We start from the raw sequence: 20,252 nt of genomic DNA on the forward strand, positions 1-20,252 counted from the left end.
AAAAAAAATAATGTAAGGAAGCAAATATATTTGAAACAATACAGAATTGTCGATGCTTGAAAATATTTTGATGCATCAGCGAAAGAGCGCCGGTCTCCTGACGACGAGGTTTAAACCGAACCTTTTATTTTTGCCAACTGCTGAGTGTTTTAATAAAGATGTATAATAAAAGATCTACTTAATAAAAACTTTCGTTTCTTTTCCCATAAAATGTTTGGTCATATATGACAGACTGATAAGATTGCTTTGTGGTCAGTGAAGAGTTTGCCTTTATACCCATTTACATGACATCTGCTGATAGGCCAAGAATTAAGTAGTTTAAGTAGTAACAAGTACAATGGCAATGAACCTGGTATTTTACCTCAGGGCACAGTAAGGGAGATGCTTAGAAAGGCAATGGGTTACAGAAGGATGCGCTAGCTCAGCGGTTAAGGCGTCCGACTACTGATCGGAAGGTCATTGGTTCGAATCCCAGGTCCACCAAGTTGCCACTGCATCAACTAACCCTCAATTGCTGAGGTGTATAAAGTGAAATATAAATGTAAGTCACTCTGGGTAAGAGTGTCTGCTAAATGCTGTAAATGCAATGCTTTTCAATCAGGGTTTGAGAACTGGTAGCACCGTGGGGTCACTAGACACCACTTACGACCAACACTTTTCACTCTGACCAATAAATATACCAATAAAAACCCTGCATTTTGACTCAAATGAGACAAAAATATAGCTTTTTGAAAAACAACCTGTCAAGGTTGGGAAAAGATGGTTTTACAGAAAAGAACCTACTCCTTACTGTTAAATCTGCTATGATGTTTTGGAGCACTTTTCCCTCCATAAACCCAGGGAACATTGTTACAGTAGGTGACTTGCTGGAGGTTTGAAGGAGGTTTTTTTTCAAGGAATATCTTCGCTTGTGGTCGGACCTTCAGTCCAAATTGACACCAAAATGCTTCAATGATCACAGACTCAAGCTTCTGACATGGCCATCCGAATCAAACCGGCGTAAACCGGATTGAAACCTTGGTGCACAAAACAACACCTCAGACCCTGCAGGATCCCAAAGAGTTTGATTAAAAATGCTAAACTTTAAAATGAGTGTTTTTTAATTTCTTTTAATAAATTGACTCGAGTTGAAATTTAAACTTCTCTCATGTTCTTTTCTTCACCTTGAGAATAAGATTAACGACCACAAAGACATTTTTCACGAAGGTTTTTTCACTAAATCATTACACTGCTGGGCCCCTGAGCAAGGCCCTTAACCCTTAAAATGAGATAAAAATGTAAGTCGCGCTGGATAAGGGTGTCTGCTAAATGCTGTAAATGTGATGTGGTTGACCAGTACACCACTTCTAGAAAAAATGTCATGTCAAATGATACGAATTTACTGTTGGCGCCCTCCGGCGGACAGATATGTCCACAGCATGGGTTCGATTCCCGTGCAGGAAGCTAAGCCTAGATAAAAGGGCTTCTGACGTAAAACCTGTACCAAATCTAATATGCGGACCCCTGCGTTACTGTCAGTGGGGTAATGTACCCTTCCGTTTGGGTGAGGTCTTAAATGCCCTTGCAAAGCCAGGATCTGTAAATAGTCCCTTCTCTGAAGTCTGAGAAATCTTGTGATCCATACATAGATGTAGAGTCACTAGAACATGAGGTGTTTGTCTTCTTCACAGAAGTCAGGGTCACTTCAATATTATACAGTAGACACATGCATAACTCCAGTGATGGTGGTCCTCAAACTGTTTGGGAATTGGTGGAATTTTCAGTGCCTGTCATAAAGAAAAGTCTCCGTAGTAGTAGATTTCATATAAGGAAGTCACATTATTATTTAATGTAAGGTCAAATATTAAATATTTAACCATAGATCTATGCCCAAGTTACCCACGAGATCCAGAGGTGCCGATTTTGCTACTGGTACTTCTCACAGAAGCAAGCACCGAGAAAGAATAGAACCTTCCGTCCGTTCTCTCCTTACAGACACGTATGCTATAGAACCTTTATTGAAAATTGTTGAGCCGGTGGTTTCTTAACAGAGCATCGAAGAAAAAAACGTATTACATTAAATAGACCTTTTCGGTTTTGAATTCTTCCGAGATGTTTCGGAGCTCGGACGTCGATCGCATGTTATCCGAACGACGGACGATTTTAGACGGTGGGTTTCAGATACGTCTTATGGAGTAAGTAGACATCCGAGAAATTAAAGAGAATAACATCACCTGCCTTACAGAACACCTCCAAAGAGAGAGAGAGAGAGAGAGCAGATTTAGGACATGAATCTTCACAAACGTTAGAATTTATTAAAGAGCTGAATTCACACCCCATATAGTTTATACATTATATATCCAGTGACGTTTGTGTAAAATATAAACTGGGGGGGGGATCCCACATTGACCCAGTCTCAAAAACTTTAGGACTCTTTTCAAATATAACTCGACTTACACGAATACGGTTGTTGGAGGTTGCCAAATCCGCACAAATTCCGCCTCCACTGCATAAATGGCATCTTACTGTCTTTTGCGTCACTTGTATCAGTTAAGAAGTGCATGACCTACACCCTGTGTGTGTTGCCAAAGTGTGTTTTTCTTACCTACGAACACTTAAACCCGACACCTACAAACTGAAAATGTTTTATGATACATGAAATACAGAATTTCTTTAAAAAAAAAAAAGGATCTTAAAGCTGTTCTTATCATCTACCATTAGGTTAATATAAGTATTATATTACAAAATGAAATAATGAATGAATGGAAAAAGATGCAGTGGGTGTAAAGTGTGACACACTACACAGCGAATTGTGACTGTACTTTATACCGCAAATGTGTCATGGGAGTGTTGTCAAGCCTCTGGGAAAGTGGTTTTGGGGTGGAGGAGGAGGTGGAGGAGGAATGCAGCAACATCTGGGGGGGTCTAGGACACAAATCAAGTGAAGTCATTGCGTCAATAGAAAATCTCTAGCAATAGTGCAATTTAAATCAAAGACTACGCTGAACCTATGACTGGACCGAAGACCTTTTAAGTTATAACCAATGAAGCCCGCTTCATATTGTACCTCTTAGGGTGACCTGACAATGGTAAGGAGGGGTGGGGGGGATGCATTCATTCAAACATGCGTGTACATTTTGTTGTGCATCCCACCCGTTATCAAGCTTATCAAAACAGATACGCACTTACCGACAAATCCACACCATCAAACTAAATATGTTAAGTGTAGAAACAGCCTGGTGCACATTTCCAAAATGACAAGTGTTTATCCTCAGATTACAGGCGGGGGAAAAAATGCCGGCGAGGACCGATCGGCTCTGGAGACGAATTAATAGAAAGATCTCTGAAAGCTAGATCATAGCAAAAACGATGAGTACAAACTACTATAGAGATCTAGAAACCTCAAAATGTTCTGGTGAACCCAGAAGGTCCTCAGTGTTCATAGGGGTTCGGAACCAGTATTATAAATCGTCTGAATAGCGTATTGTAGCATATTGTAAAGCACAACCTTTCAAATCCTTGAAATCTTGAAACCTAATTAAACTATGCTACATTCTCAAAGTAATATGAGAGAGAGAGAGAGAGAGAGAGAGCGAGAGAGAGAGAGAGAGAGAGAGAGAGCTCAATACAAAAACATTGCTTGATCGTAGGCAGTACGTCAGCAGCTCTTTTCCTTATTTCTCTCTGTAATACAGCACATAAGCCTTGAGGGACTCGGGCAGAGGCAAGCTCAGGACTTTGTCTCTTAGCAAGTTGACCTGAGGTTGCTCAGGTTTGTCCTTCTCCACCTCTTTTTCCTGCTCTTCCTCTTTGCTGTCCTCGTCATCGATCCTCTCATCCTCCTCACTCTCGATGGGTTGTGGGATCAGCTGGTTGCCCAGAAACACGTAGGTGTTGACGCGGTGGTGCCGGGTGCGTCGGCAGCGCCTGCGTTTGCGCTTCTGTGGGACACGTGGTCCCGTCCCCTTGGACACGTTTTCATCGTTGGTGAGGCTGCGCAGCGTGCGGCGGATGTAGATGCGCGCCAGGTCCTGCAGACTCCGGACCGTCGGCTGAGCTGAGCGGCACATGCAAGGACGCAACTGTTAAGAACCTACACTGGTGGACTACATGCATTTATAACCTATTTACACTGTTACGCTACCGCAAACCATTCCTTTTAAAATGTATTCCTTTTTTTTAACGATTTCTTATAATGCATTAGCTCGTTTGACTGCTCACTTAAACAGAAATAACAAGCCATATACAGCTGAAAGAGTCAGAGAACACTTGCCATGCACTGTTTGTGTACTGATTCACCGGTGTGTTCTGGCTCAGGGTTTCATTCCTGTTTACCTCATTAAAAAAAGGTTTCACATGAATTCTTATAACACATAAAAAAGCTCATTTCCAGGTAGGTTTTGTTGTCTGTATAAGAACCTGTGATTCTGGTAATGTAATGAACTGCCTATCATATAGGGAAGTAACATCATGAAGGCTAGGCTAACATTTTCAGCTTTGTCAGTTCTCTTTACAAAGCCCCAAACTACATAATTAATTAAGACGCTATCTAACGAGTTATAAAAATCTAAAATTAAAGCCGAACACTGGTGTGTGTGTGTGTGAGAAAGATTGCGGGAACTCACGCAGCATCACAGGGTCCACTTTGCTGCATTCGCTCCGGTTTTGCTGGACCAGCGGCGCAAAGGACACGGCCAGAATGTTCTTGCTCTCCCAAGAGCTCTGACCGGTTCTGGTAATCTGAGTCAACTAAAAAGTACAAACAAGTATCGGACTCTAATAATCAAATTAGGCTTTTTTGGCCTGGACTTCTGGTCCTCATAAAACCTATTATTATCTGTAGACAAACTAACAGTAGTGAATAATTCTGACTCCATTGTTTAGGCAAAGTTTTACCTGATCTTCAATGGGCATGACCAGAATGCCTCCGACTTTCAGCATGACCTTCATGTAGTTCTCGTGGTCTTTCTGAACGCCGGCTCCACAATAGATGCGGTCGTACTGATGGCTGTCTGACGAGATCTCTAGACAGTTTCCCACCACAAAACGGGGCTCGCAGAATTCGAACCTGGATCACAACGCTTACGTTATACGCCTGTTGTACACTTGATTCTGACTGGTACGATGTGTACGATATGTATAATAGAGTTCAGTGACCTAACTATAACGATTTCCATGATATCAAGTCACCATTCTTTAACGAATGAAACGGGGACTCTTCGGTCGTTATTCTCCCTACTCACTTGTCAAAGCTGTCACTGTTTTTAATGAACTCCTCCAGTTTCTCTTTCGCGTATTCCACCACGTCCTTGTGCAGCTCTACGCCATGATTAACTCCAAATGGACCTGCAGGGGGAAAAAAAATACAACAGATGCAAGAAGCAAAACATGGGTCTGGAGACAGGACTGCAGTCAACACCATCATCCCTGGCACTGTTTATCTGCCTCCCTGACCTTCTACTCAGATCAGAACACATTGTGTAAAGTCGGCATCTCACCGATGATCAGGCCCACCATTGTACTCAGGTATCCTGTCCCACTGCCCAGATTGAGGAAGGAAAGCCCTTGCTGCAGCTTCAGCGCCTCCATGACCTCGGAGTAGATGCAGGGGGCTGAAAGGTGGATGTTGCCGTGCTTCCAGGCCAAGTCTTTGTAGGCGTTTTCTCTGTATCCCTCTAAGTAGTAATCCCCACGATCTATAGCCCTGAATGCCTGCTCCACCCTGTCCGTGCGGATGTACTGTGCTTCCTTCAGGTTGTCAATCAGATCGTCATTGTCCTCACCCGCGCTCACCGCTCCGCCCATGGTCCACTTCTCGCCACGACAGAAATAAAAATAAGGAGAAGAAAAAGAATCGAACAAGAAGAGAGAATCACAGACGCGATCTCTCTATAGGTCTTCAGGGGGGATATTTTCTCCAGTCGGGTGGATGGATGTATTGACTGCCGGCGTGCCGATTTACATCCAACGTGGTCACTTTAGATCTTCACATGTCTAGGGAAAGAGAGGACAAAGTCAAAGCATGCTTCGTCACATTGGTTCAAATGTTGCAGGAACAATCTGCAGGTTTCATTGTAAGGAAAAAAAAAAGATTGGAAGTTTAATATGATGTATATCTGTATTAGAGGTCTTCTTGGGTCTAAAGAAATGTACCCGACCAAAAGTGACCCGAATCACTTTTTACCCGAACCCGACTTTTTTTTTTTTTTAAGAAAGACCCGACCCGAGACAAACCCGAAAAAATTAGACCCGAGTCTTCTCGTGTTTGTTCGGTAGAAACACATTCATTTTAAATTACCCGAGACCCGATGCCGCTATTATGATTCCCGACCCGTGTTCGAGGTACACGTGAAAATTTTAGACCCGAACCCGCTCAGGTCTCGGGTCGGACCTCGGGTTTTCGGATCTAAGTGGACCGGTGAAGACGTCTAATCTCTATACCTGTATATTTAAACAAACATCTGAATACTGGCCATTTTTAAGTTAGCGATACCAATGACTGAATGGTTGGTTGTGCTGGAATGGGGACTGATGGAGAACGGGAGACTTTGTGGAACACTGACGCTTGAGACTCCTTCCAATCGTTAAACCGTAGGTACCATAGGACTAAGTAAAGAGTAAGTTCTTCATAATGACCCACACCCAGACCCAGAGATGAAACAATAGAAGACAGGCAGAAAAAAATACGTCCTCTGATATTTCAAGTCGTCTGTGCCACGTTAGATGTGTGATGACCTGTAAATCAGCCTAACGACCATGAGGTCTAATTAACGTAGCAGCTAATCCAGAGGTGTACCGTATTATTTAGAAAGGCTGAGCTGAAGCCACACCTGAGTGTAATGAAAGCCAAGATTTTAAAAAAACCTGATTAGACAGGTTGAAGAAAAGTGTTGGCTCCTGCATGAAGGGAACCAAACCGTGCACCCACACCGCTGATGATGTTAATTGAGCTAAAGTAAACATCACTATAAAGTAAAAAAAAAAGTGCAATTGATAGCCTTTGGTAGTATCCTTGGATCAATAGAATGCTAAAGTAACTTCCTGGATGGTTTTGTTTGCCGTGACGGATTTGGTGCATGACTATTTTAACATGAATCATGGAATCTAACAGGCATAAAACACACATGATACCAATCAGGTGTGGCTATTAAAAGCTTTGCTACAAGGTAAGGGTCTTACAAGGTTTTATAGGGGAAAGAAAACTTTTTAATTTAGGTGAACTGGTAAGCTCTTAATGTTTTCTTCTACACCCTAATTCAACATCTTGCTGTTTGGTTTTTCAACTTGAAACCACAAGGATTTATGTTGCCCTCTACTGGACAAAGTGCAAATTACATTATACATAGTGGCTGTGTGCAGAGATGGTGGACTCGAGTCATACGACTTGACTCGCAAATTTGACTTGCAAAGACTTGCTTGAGAAATATTTAAAAAAAAAAAGACTCGACTTGACATTAATGATTTGAGACTTGAGTCAGATTTGAGTTAAATGACTCAGAGATGGGGTGCTCTACTTGACTCGAGTCAGACTTAAGTCACAAATTTGAGACTTGCTTGACAAATATTAAAAAAGACTCGACTTGACTTTGACTTGACATTCATGACTTGAGACTTACTTGTGACTTGCACATGTGTGATATATTATGTCTCTTCTATAAAAAGACATCAAGACAACTTAAAACGGTTAAGTGAGTGTTCAGAGTGTGAACGTCTCTTTCTCTCTCTGTCTCTCTGTCCCAATTTACTGTACCAATCTATTTCTACCAATTAATTATGCTGCTTCAGGACAGCACTTGTTCAACATCTTAATGGAATGTTTCTGCAGGATGCTGTAAACATTCCATTAAGATTCTGGTCCATGTTGACTTGATTATATCACACTGTTCCTGTAGATTTTTCAGGTGCTTCTTTCATGCTAGGAATCTCCCATGAATCTCTACCAAATTCTAAAAGGTATGCTCCTGGATTCAGATCAGGTGGCTGCAAAGGTCACTGATTAACACTGAACTCATTGTGTTAATCCGGAAGCAGCCAACAGAAGATGGAAAATTTTAGACATGAAGGTATTCACAGGATCAGCAACAATACTCTAACAGGCTGTGGCATCCAGGTGATGATTGGTAATAACAGGGTCAAAGTGTGGCAAGAAAACTCTCACCACACCATTCCATCACCTCCACCAGCCTGGACACATACTGTAGCAGGTTGGGTCTGCAGTAGAAATGATGCCTCACCAGACCAGGCTAGGTTTTTCCCCAGACTTCACATGTCCAGTTTTGATGACCCTGTGCCCACTACAGCCTCAGCTTTTTGTTCTTGGCTGAAATAGTTGGAACCCAACATGGTCTTCTGCTGTTGTAGCTTGTCCACCTAGAGGTGATGCTTTTCTTCTCACCACAATTGTACAGATTGGTTATGTGAGTTACTGTAACCTTTCTGACAGCCCGAAGTAGTCATTCGGCCATTCAAAGCGTTTCCACAGGTTGTTTCTTCTTTATTGAACCATTCTGAGTAAACTGACTAGACCGTTGTGTGTAAAAATACCACGAGATCAGTATTTACACCAATACTCAAACCAAACCATATCACACTGAGATCACACGCTTCCAGAACACAAAGACAACCAGATGAGAATCCAAAAATAAACAACAACAAAAACACACACACACACACACACACACGTAACAAGAAAATCATTTTGATTGGTCAGATGGCGTTGATTAATTATCCATAACAACACCTTGTGCAGTGATTCTGTCTGTAATCCAATCACAGGTTTATATTAATGCGCTTGCTCTAATACACTGTCGTTGCTATAGAAACGGCTAAACCATAGGTGTTATCAATGACTTCATTACACCATCCCGTCGTTAATTATTTTCCTATAGCTGCACAACCATGAGTGTTTTTCTTGCTTAGTGTAATACACAAAAATACATATTAAAACTCGGGATTTATTGCGAATTCTGAATACGATACAGTTGCCATGGTAATAACCGCACTTGCTGGCTACATGTTACAGCCGCATAAAGTTGTTTAAACGGAAAATTCAAGGTCTAAAAAAACAAAACAGACAAAAAATAGTCGAAGTTATTTGGCCTGGAACCCGAAAGCGACTTTTGAGTCTCTATTTCAACAAATTAAAAGTTTATATTACGAATAATAAACGTCTAGATTGATCTCCTGAACCCGTCCTTATTCTTAAACAAAAAAATAAATAAAATAAAAAATCCACACGACCGTTTTTTTTGGTTTGTTTGTTTGTTTGTTTGTTTATTTATTTATTATTATTGTCGTTTTCTCCGCTGAGGTAAACACGTAGCTAACATGCTAGCTCTCGAGACCGCTCGTGCCACTTTGACATGTTCACGTTAACAACGTAAATTAATCACGTAGACGCGTTAATCCGGGCCTAGATGGCATTGTTACGTGTCTTGTATACCGAGCAAAAGCACTAGATCTCTACTAAATGCTCGTTTCTAAATTGTCGATACAAAAGCAAAGGGTTTTGTTGTTATTATTATTGTTAGTATTTATACAGTATTGTTTACCCCGTGAGCTAAACAAGGAAATGCAGCAGCTCCTAATCCGCGTTACAAAAACACACATAAATATGTATATATTTTTATTTATTCATATGTTTATATTCCGACTTTCCGCCCACCTTTTCCTCGTCGAGATGAAACGTGTACATTCACCCGAGCAGATGAAATCCAGCGCATCCACAACGGAACAAAAACATACTTTCTGTCTTTCCGCCGCCGTCTTCTTTTCTGCAGAGATGTAAACACAGGTCACGTGACGTCCCGTGTCACGTCGCGTGTAACGTCGCGTCACAATCTGCTTTTAGAGCGGGATAATTAAAAAAAAAGTCTTAAATTTAATGGGAAAATAAGAAAATTCCTGGATATGAGTTCTTTCCCCCTCCCTCCCTCGTTTTATGTATTATGATATTATTTTATTAGGATAATTCACAATCATTAGACTTTACTGTTTTCGAATTTATTTGTTTTCTCTTTTTTTGTACTTAAATGCGCACGTGCGTTTGTTTGTTTGTTTGTTTGTTTGTTTGCTTGTTTTGACCGCACGCGCTCCTCAGTGACGCAGTGTTTGTGTGTCCTAAGGGCTCTCAAGTTTTGAAGACAGGCAAGAGTGACATCTCCATCCAACCCCCCCACCCAAACACAACAATGTGTGTGTGTGTGTGTGTGTGTGTGTGTGTGTGTGTGTGTGTGTGTGTGTGTGTGTGTGTGTGTGTGTGAGAGAGAGAGAGAGAGAGAGAGAGAGAGAGAGAGAGAGAGAGAGAGAGAGAGAGATTATGACTGGTGTTTATTGTAAGTGTTTGTTGCCTTTTTGGACCCCTTTATCACTTGTAATGTTGCTCCCATTTAAAACAGTTTGGCTCAAACCCAGCCATTTTTAGGGTCATGGTTGAGGACAATGTCCCGGTTGAGGACAATGTCCCGCCCAGAGACGAGCTGTTTCATGTTGAGGTTTTGTTCAAAACGACCATTAAAAATACCCTCTGGGCATCAGCATTAGAACGTAGAAGCACTAAAACCAAGGCCTAGACTACGTGTTCTGAGCAGGTGTTGTCAGTGAACCGGGCCCCCTGGCACCATCTCAGGGCCCCAGTTTGAGAACCATTGGCCTAGACTACTTGTTCTGAGCAGGTGTTGTCAGTGAACCGGGCCCCCTGGCACCATCTCAGGGCCCCAGTTTGAGAACCATTGGCCTAGACTACGTGTTCTGAGCAGGTGTTGTCAGTGAACCGTCTGTAAAATTGTTGGCTAAGTTACAGATAAATACTGCGTGAGAAATACAACGTGTGGCGGGAGAGCGTGAAAAAATGAGTGACTGTCACTTTAATGCGTGACACTCGAGAGCCCTGTGTGTCCTGGTCTTTTTGATGAAGACAATAAAACCCTTAAGCTTATTCATGTAGGTGAAAATGTGATCTAGACCTTTGTAAAGCTAACAATTTCTGCCTGAGGTAAGTTTATTTAAAAACGAAAAAAAAAAACAGTTTACTTGTTTGGGGTTGGAGGAAAACTATTAACATTAGCAGTTTGTGTGTTAGCTGAAAGTATTTTTTTTAATCATTTTAGTTTTCTGTTGTAAATATTGCTGTTAGTATCGAAGTTATACTGTGAAATTATTTAGCTATGATGCTAGCACGTGCTTTTGCCACCTTTTTTGTCTGAAGCGCGTGATCCAGGTGTGTAGGTGAGATGACGTCACTGCCAGTGTTTTATTCCTCTCATGCCTCAGCAGTTCCTCTGACTTTCCTCTGGTGATACTTCAGACATACTAGAGACATTAGAGACTGACACTCGAGCAGGAGCGGAACAGCTTATAAACAGGTTCTTATAAATTTAAGTCAAGGTCTTATATCTAGTAAATTTTTGTGCGACCCCAAAATAGTCAATGGAGAGTCGACAACAATCATCCAGCATTGAGCCAAGCAGTTGATATGAATACATTTAAAACATCATTAAAATCATTAACCAGGTTTGATGGGTTTTAGGAATAATTTCAAACCCAAATGCGTCATATAAATCATGCAAAAGACCTGAAACTAGACTTGGGCATTGAAAAGGCAGAAAGTTTTCTTCTTTTTCTTAGCCTTGGTGTGGGGAGAGGAAATAAGACAAAAGAAAACAATACCAATCTGGCAACCGTGTCATTAACTGTTCTGTTTCTAAAGCGAGCGTCCAGGAAACAGAAGGAAACATTACCTGAAACATTGCCTCGTTACCTGAACTAACGTCATATCTGCTTTAATAGGAAATTAATAGACACCTTCTGACCAATCACAAGGCCTCATTGAACCCAAAAGCAAAGACAAAGGAAAGAGAAAGAATTGGACAGCAGCACTGAACTATGAAATGATAAGTGGTAATAATTTCTCATAATTTGCTTCTCAAAGGCTTTGGCACTTTTAGTGCTAATCAGTTTAAAAGCAACTATTTGCATGATTAAAATCATCCTCTTCCTTCAGGACTAGTATCATTCCCGTACGATAACTAAATTAGGTGAGAGAGATTAGTCGTATCGTGCGAATTGGTGTCGCATGCATGTGCTAACTACAGTAAGGCCACGGTGTGCTCGTGCCAAAACAGTGCAGTGGGTGCCAAAATTCACCTGTGTGAATGACTCGCTGCTTGTTTTCTGCTTTTCTATGATACCGCACGACGTTATACAGGCACAGACGGCTCTACCGGACACAACAGGGATCTAAAGTTACTGACTGGTTATGAAATGTTCAGGGTGTAGAAGTTTGCCCATGTAAATAGTATATTAGGTAAGCAAATGTGCACAAATGAAATGCTTAGACATGGAGAAATGGTGTTATGTGTAATAAGTGTTTTTCATAAAGAGGACACAGGTAGCTACGCTGAATAGTTTCTAACGTACTGTACACACTACGTTCTGAACTTACATTTCACTGTCAATCTGGTTTAGGATTTTTTTTTTGATTAATTGTTGACTTGCTTCACACTGAAATACAAACTCAAAACTATACATGCCTTCATCAGCTCAAGGATTGACTACTGTAATGCTCTCTACACTGGACTTAATCAGTCACTACTCAATCGGCTTCAAATGGTACAAAACGCGGAAGGACGTCTTCTCTCCAACACCTCCAAACGCTCATACATCACCCCTGTCCTCCACTAGCTTCACTGGCTTCCGGTGCGGTTTAGGGTGGAGTATAAGGTCCTTCTCTTTGTGTTCAAGGCCATCAATGGTCTGGCCCCGGCCTACCTCACAGAATTAATAAAGGTCTACCAACCAGCCAGATCTCTCCGCTTGATGGCCGGTCATTTGCCATCAAGGGACCAAAGCTGTGGAACGAACTTCCAGCACACTTACGATCCATCACTGTGCTGTGTTTTTAAATTGCTGTTGAAAACTCATTTATTCATACAAGCTTTTAACACGTAGACCCTGTTTCAACTGCTATTTTATTGTTCATTGTGTTCTTATTGATTTTATTTTTTTTTACTGGAAAGCAACTTGTGCTCCTTTTGGCTGTTGTAAGGTGCTCTATAAATAAAATTTGATTGATTGATTGATTGGAAACACTTAGAGCCTGCTAGGATCTGGCCTCTAGTTCTTTCTGTCTATCGACGCCCCAGAGCCGCTCTGATCGATCAGATGTCGGTTTGTTTTAAAAAGTCAAAACCGACAATGTACGATCCTTAAATAGTTTATTTCTACCATACACAAACTGTACAACACAGCGCATTACTGCTTATGAAATAGTAAAAGTGTAAAGAAACTTTGATATAGAAACTACTTGAACTGAAAAAAGAAAATCGCTTTTGACAAAAAGAAACAATCATTTACAGTACAGCGTTTTATACTAATATAATTACACAGAAAAAAAAGAAGAAAAAAAAATTCCAATTCAGTTCACATTACAAAACATCAAATACAAACAGGAATAGTCGTCACAAAAGTTCCTGAGCAAACAATGGTGTGGTTTATAAATTAAATATCAGAAATTACAAAGAACATAATTACAAATTACACTTCGTTTGAAAGAGTTGGATTCCGACCGATTAGGAATACGTTACGGTAGGATCGTTTGGTCGAATCTGTACATTTGTTTTCTTTTAGTTTTGACTGTCTAGGTTTTGAAGATGACTAGATTTGGATAATCGCCCATAAAAATCTGTAAAGAATAAAATGTCATGGGTTAAATCTTATTTCTGACCCATGACACTCAAATTGAACAGAAATGAGATCCATATGAGGAAGGATGCAAAGGGGCATACACCGATTTTTACTTGATAAACCTTTACTAAAACTTTACTCATAAAACTATTTTTTTTTTTTTTGAAAAATAATATCAGCACAGCTTTCGGCTGGGAATAACCGTTTCAATTTAGAAAACATCGGTCGGTTTTTCGTCGCTTGCAATTAATGCAAATTTTTAAAAAAATTGTCGGGTTTTTTGTTTTGTTTTTGTTAAATTTTGGGGGTTTTTTTTAGGTTTGTGCTTTATCTTTGAGGAAACTCAGTAAAGTTTAAACACTTGATCAATATTACAACAATATAATTACATACTTCAAATGGTATATAAGCATTAGCTAAACAGAGTTATAGGCATTTTTCTTTTGGGAAAAAAAAATAAATATGCTTGTATGATAAAGGAATCACCATTCACGTAATACTGTTCTACCACAAAACATAATATATTCCGTGTACTCATTTACATATAGGCACATAGATGCACACATGACCGTGTGCACACAAAAGGCAGTTCATATTGACAGAAATTAATTTTAGGGAGTCGAGTTTTTTTTTTTCTTTTCTTTTCTTTTCTTTTCTTTCTTCGATTTGATGCTTAGAACTCATGAGTGCAGTTTTTAATGAACCTGTTTTGGCCTCAGTAGCTAGAATTACCAATGTGATCCCAAGATTTAACACACAATAAATACATTCAGAAAAAAGTGAGCCTGGCATGGTGCAGTAAGAGCATGTGGCCACTAGGTGGTGCAATAGTATCATAATTCCGGTTGACATCGTTCATCGCTAAAAAAGAAACGTCACCGAGGCAAACAAACCCAATATTCAACAACAAAAACTACCAAATAAATAAAATATAGCAATGCAAATGTGCTCGGCGGCAACACAAAGAGCCGAAGTGTGCAAGAATGACAACAGCCAACACGGAAAATAAATAAAATATATTAACGTTTGATAAATCGTTTTTTTCGATGAGTAAAGACAATAAATAAAACCAATTATAAATATTAGCAATAAATATAAACACACAAAACAAAGAAGTCAAGCAAATGAAATAAACGTGTGCAAAGGGGTATTAAGAATCTCAACAAAATGGCGATCAAATCAAATGTGGCTAGCGTTTATCAGTACAATACATGAAATATATTTCTGTTTAAGAAGAAGTTAGTTCTTGCACATGGTATGAAGCCAGCCACCCGAACAAACAAAAATGAACCGAACGGATAAAAGCTGTCCAGAGATATTGCTTGTCCGCAAATACGGTATTTCATGGCGAGCATACGGTTTCTACATGGATGCTCTTAATGGCCTGTCTGATGCTGTCCAACAAGGCCTTGCATTCCGGTGAATACTCGTGTTCCGAACTGTTGTACATATCCGTCAGTGTCTTGATGTAGGCTTCGAAATTCTGCTCGTTGATTGGACCCTGAAGGACAGAGAGAGCGCATAAAAATGATCCATTTAGAGTTTAATAGTGTGATACGTGGCAATTCACAGAAATCACAAAATGATGGAATTCCCACACAGTCATTGGATTTGGGTTTTCTGCCTTTTTCCTGTATCTTAGCTGAGCAGGGCTAATGGCTAATCATTTTTGCTAACACTATTTTTCTCACTGCAAAGCCACTCCTTACTTACCACATCCCCATTTTCCAGCGGCTAGCAGGGCTGTGACTCATTCTGTTTGCGTATTTGAATGTTTCCACTACGTTAGATGGTTTGCACAGTTTGGAGCAGCTTTGGCTCCAGGTGACTACCAAGCCATGCTGTTGGATTAGCACTCGTGTAGCCAGTGTCTAAGCTCCCTGGTAGCTCCCTGATGATGACCACATCCGCATACCGAGAAGCAGTCTGCAGTTCAGATGTGGTGCATTCAGGTGCAGGAAGTACACCCTGTTCTAAGTCTAAGACACTGATCAAAACTCTTCCTGAAATCCCACCATCTACAGTAATTCTCTTTTCTGCTCCTTGAGGAACTGCTTTTAGCTTAGGGACTAATTCATATCAGTGGATTTGCCCAAAGCATGCAGACATCATGATAGTAAATTACATCTAAACCCCAGTGAGGCTCGAGGTCTTACACTACCTGAAAACAAGACCACCTGAAAACTCAGGCAGGCCCACCCATGCTTATCCAGGATACAGTGGTGCATTGATGCATTGATACAGTGATGCTGCAGCCAAAAAGTGGTGTCCTGGATACTGGGAAAGGTCGATTGGGTACAAGTGCACTTCCTGTACCCATTTCTGCCCTTTACTTCATCTTCTTCTGTCACTAGTGGATGGAAAATGGCAATGCCTTGGCAATTTCCTCCCTGAGTAGATGCTTGGACAGGTTAACTGACTCTGTGGAAACTTGTAGTGTATGACGCTTGTAGGACTGTGACGTGGCAATCGAAAAAATGTTCCTCTTCACAACAACCCCAGTACGTAGGACAGTTCCAGATGGAAACTTCCCCTCATCTGTATCCAGTGCCTGCTTCCTGAAGTTACCAGCCATCCTAAAGGATCTGCTAGACAGGAAGTCCTCATCTACATCAAACTGGTGCACTGGTGGCTCAACTGGTTAAGGCTCTGGGTTGTTGATCGGAGGATCACAGCCAAGCCAAGCCCTTGAGCAAGGCCCTCAACCCTCCCTGCTCCAGGGGCAGGGGTGCTGTATCATAGCTGCCCCTGCACTCTGACCCCAACCTCCTCAGTTGGGGTATGTGAAGAAAAGAATTCTGCTGTAATGTACAGTATACAGTATGTTGCGATAATAAAGGCTTCTATGCCTTCTATTCTATGAATTAGCATGTGGTGTCCACATGTGGTGCTGATACACATACAAGCCCACAAAGGACGTGGTTTTTGCACTGGGTTTCCGCCCGAACTCAGATCACCCTCCTGAGCGTTCTTTCCTATGCTGAGTAAATGCTATACAGGACTGTGTGGACTGGACCTTTCTGGCTTTATTCACCAAATCAGCTGTTTATCTTTCACAGCAGAAAGACAGGCTCACTGGGTGCTGGTCACTTCTGCGTTGCTGTGTACCTTCTCCAGGTTCTCCAGCTGGTGACATGAGGTGCAGTCTATGGGCATCAGTTCCAAGGTGAGTCTATTTATCATGACACTGTGACATTGGTCATCCAGATGATTAGCAGTTAGCAGTTAGCAGTTATGTATGTAACCGTTATACAAATGCCAGATAATCGGGTTAAAGAGTTCCCTACTGTTCAGAACCAGTGCTGACCTGGCAGAAACTCTGCAGGAAGCATCTTCAGGTAACCGTATATATATATATATATATATATATATATATATATATATATATATATATATATATATATATATATATATAAATAAATACTCTGTTATGTTGTCAGTTTGTGATTTTGTTAAAGGGCATCGTCTAGTTAGTAACTCTAAAGTCTGGTTACTTGTTTAACAGATTTGCTTGATAGAGTTTAGATCAAAATGAGTTGGATTTGCTTTTCAACACTGTAGGTTTGGGGGTGTGTTTTTTTGTTTTTTTAAAATCTAGTTATTATAGATGGGGGTCTGCTTCACCATTTGTGGAAGCTGGATGTCGGTAAGGCTGTTGATGAGGGCTTGACTGAGCCGTGCCAGCTCCTTCAGCAAGCTGTCATTGTGCTGCTCGATCATCTTGTTCTCTTCTTCAATGGTCTTAAGGTTGCACTCCATGGACGAGATCTGGATCGATAAGGATTGAAATCGGGGATAGAATTTAATGTCCATGTTTTTTTGCAACATTTCAGCATGGAAGAAGCAGAGAAGACAGCAGACATTAGCATGTACTGTACTTACCTTTAAAGTACACATCAGTCTCACGTATCACTTTAAATTAAACGTTAAAACGTTTAGCTTCTTCGGGCACACAGTACATTTACATGCATTCAAAACCTAGCAAGCATTAGCAGTTAGCATGGAGCGACTTTGAATGCTGTTTTACATGCCTGATGCTCGTATTTGTCTGCGCTTTACCTGCGTCTGTAGCTGCATCATGTCTGCCTCGATTTTCAAGTTGGACTCGTTGAGCTCCTTGATCTCGTGGTCCAAATGCTGCATGTCCTCACTGCTCTCAATGCCTGCCTCACATACAGCAAACCACCACATCACATTGCATAAGGAAGGCGGGTTCGAATGCTTTAGCGCTACATCGTCGTCAGTTAGGACGAGTTAGATGATATTTAAAATAAATAAATAAACAAATAAATAAATAAATAGATAGATAGATAGAACCCTGCATGAACCCTGCATGTAGGTTTACTTTACACACCACTGCTGGTTTTTAGTTTGATGGTCATCATCTCGTCTCCTGACAGCTTCCTCTTGATGCTCTGAGCGTTTAGTGGACAGCCTGACAAACTGGAGAGAGAAAAATTTATAATCATCTGGTCTAAGGGCATTTTCACAGCGTCTACATGTTGACGTGACAGAATATAAGGGTTAAGGGCATTTAGCCAGGGTTCAGATTGCCCCTCACTGACCTCCTGTGTGTAGCAAACACGTTGTTGGCGTGTCCCAGGCCGTTACAGCCGGGCAGAGGGCAGTGAGGCAGCTCTTGCTTGCAGTTCTTCCAGGAGAAAGCCATACCGTTCAACTCCTTCTGCCTCTTGGCAGCGACAGGGCAGCTACCAGCACTACGGTGGGAGGTGTATTTCCCCGAGACGTGGCCCTGCCCGTCACATCCCACTACAGGGCACCTAACACACAGAACACGGAAGATATCAGAGGCAGTTTGTTGGGATTATAGGCTGCCTTGTTCACAAGTACAGTTCACGTTCACACAGACGATAAACAGCAATTTTGGATGATTAGCTGTATACATAATTTCCTCCTGAAGCATCCAGAGATAAACATTAGATTGATGTTCCAGTCGTTTTCATAGCCGAATATAACAACGAAAGTGAGTCTATGTTCATCTCAGATTTCTCATCTAATCTAAAATACTTTAGGAGAAAAAAACATTATATGTGTCACAGTAGGAAGAAATCAATAACGGTAAACGATAATAGTGTACAGTTAAGTAATAACTACCTAAGCGGTAGCATAACTAACTAGTTCTCGTTAACCCGTTACAGACGATCCCTGTTAAGCGATTTGTCTTAGATGCCGATTTAAAAAAAAAAAAAAAAAAAAAAGACGGTATTTCAGCTTGACACATTTCAAGCTGATAAAATGCAGAAAAATGTATGAGTCATAGCACTCAGTTATAGAAAACACACACACACACACACACACACACACACACACACACACACACACACACACACACACACACACATACACACACACACACACACACACACACACACTTACTTTATATAATGACCCAGAGCATCTGAGTGTTGTTTTCTTTGATGATCGTAAAAGGCCATTTAAATAAATAAATAAATAAATAAATAAATAAATAAATAAATAAAGCAAACTATAAATAATCCCGCCCGTAAATAACGCGGTTGTTGTGCAGACCGCGGTGTGTTTAAGTCCTCCATCTTTATTTACCGTGTTTATGGTTTAATAGCTCCGTGACCGGGCGTATCGGCTGTAGAACGAGGTCACCGTGACAGGTTGCATTTCAAGACCCAAACAAAGCAGCGGCCCACCGTCGTGTGCTTTTTTTGTGTGTGTGTGTGTGTGTGTGTTGATTTGTGGGTCACCCCACTGGGGGCGCGTGCAGATGCGGCCCAACCTTTTGCCCCCGCTTAAATTAAACCTCTTGCCGCACACAGACAGATACTCTTTTGTTCCCTTACACTCCAAATCACTGCACAGTGACACGTTTATTATAGTAGATTATCTGGTTGAGGCCGAGCTCAAGTGGGCTTTGCGCTTTGCTTGCACTGTTATTTCATCACCAGGGTGTAAAGAAAAAGCCGCGGTGAACTAATAGCCGGAACGCGACTTCTAAAAAGAAGAAAAAAAAAACATGGTTGAACATTTAATTTGTCGCTTTTTGGTAACTCTAACACACACACACACACACACACACACACACACACACACACACACACACACACACACACACACACACACACACACACACACACACACACACACACACACACGTGTCTATAAACACAGCTGAACTTGCTGAGTTGGAATTTTTTCTTTTTTTTTCTTTCTCCAAACCATTAAGGAGATTAATCCGATGAAATGCTGATTAAAAATGTATCGCAAAAAAACAAAAAAAACAAAAAGAGAGCGAGAGAGAGAGAGAGAGAGAGAGAGAGAGAGAGAGAGAGAGAGAGAGAGAGAGAGAGAGAGAGAGAGAGAGAGATCGACCAAACAAGCTCGGAGAAATAATTAAAAGTGTTAATACGTTTGCTTTGGAACTAAACGTAAAACCTCGCACAGACTAAAAACTCTAAAAGTCTAGAGTTGGCCAATTTAATTTTTGCCTCTCACCCCAGGTCAGAAATGAAATGACACAAATTGCAGATAATTGTTGTGTGGCCTGCATCGAGGAGGAGGGGGAGGAGGAGGGGGAGGAGGAGGAGGTAAAAAAAAAC

At 41.0% G+C, this 20,252-nt stretch overlaps 2 protein-coding genes across 3 annotated transcripts in view; both read right to left on the reverse strand.

The window, feature by feature from the left end:
• Positions 1-2,268: 2,268 nt before the first annotated feature.
• pcmtd1 (protein-L-isoaspartate (D-aspartate) O-methyltransferase domain containing 1) lies at positions 2,269-9,802 on the reverse strand. The gene is made up of 6 exons (XM_027156155.2): positions 9,644-9,802; positions 5,478-5,973; positions 5,223-5,325; positions 4,876-5,047; positions 4,605-4,728; positions 2,269-4,036 (listed from the first exon to the last, which is right to left on the reverse strand). Exons 2-6 carry the CDS (start codon positions 5,782-5,784, stop codon positions 3,654-3,656), a joined length of 1,089 nt encoding a protein of 362 aa, XP_027011956.1. The 5' UTR covers positions 5,785-5,973; positions 9,644-9,802; the 3' UTR covers positions 2,269-3,653.
• Positions 9,803-14,681: 4,879 nt separating this feature from the next.
• st18 (ST18 C2H2C-type zinc finger transcription factor) overlaps positions 14,682-20,252 on the reverse strand; it is a 37,813-nt gene continuing 32,242 nt past the window's right edge. For both annotated transcript variants that reach the window (XM_047811859.1, XM_047811858.1), the window contains exons 18-22: positions 18,228-18,443; positions 18,017-18,105; positions 17,722-17,825; positions 17,287-17,430; positions 14,682-15,163 (exon numbers count right to left, since the gene is read on the reverse strand). In XM_047811859.1, coding sequence (XP_047667815.1) covers positions 15,005-15,163; positions 17,287-17,430; positions 17,722-17,825; positions 18,017-18,105; positions 18,228-18,443 — 712 coding nt within the window. In that variant the 3' untranslated portion in view covers positions 14,682-15,004. The remainder of the gene's footprint in view (positions 15,164-17,286; positions 17,431-17,721; positions 17,826-18,016; positions 18,106-18,227; positions 18,444-20,252) is intronic.

Source organism: Tachysurus fulvidraco, chromosome 3 (assembly GCF_022655615.1).
Source record: "Tachysurus fulvidraco isolate hzauxx_2018 chromosome 3, HZAU_PFXX_2.0, whole genome shotgun sequence".
Lineage (NCBI taxonomy): Eukaryota > Metazoa > Chordata > Actinopteri > Siluriformes > Bagridae > Tachysurus > Tachysurus fulvidraco.

Coding starts and splice junctions, on each gene's coding strand:
- pcmtd1 (XM_027156155.2), bottom strand. CDS start 5,784: ATGGGCGGAGCGGTGAGCGCGGGTGAGGACAATGACGATCTGATTGAC. Junction 5,326..5,477: donor AATGGTGGGCCTGATCATCG/GTGAGATGCCGA, acceptor TTCCCCCTGCAG/GTCCATTTGGAGTTAATCAT. Junction 4,729..4,875: donor TCATGCCCATTGAAGATCAG/GTAAAACTTTGC, acceptor TGTACTTTTTAG/TTGACTCAGATTACCAGAAC.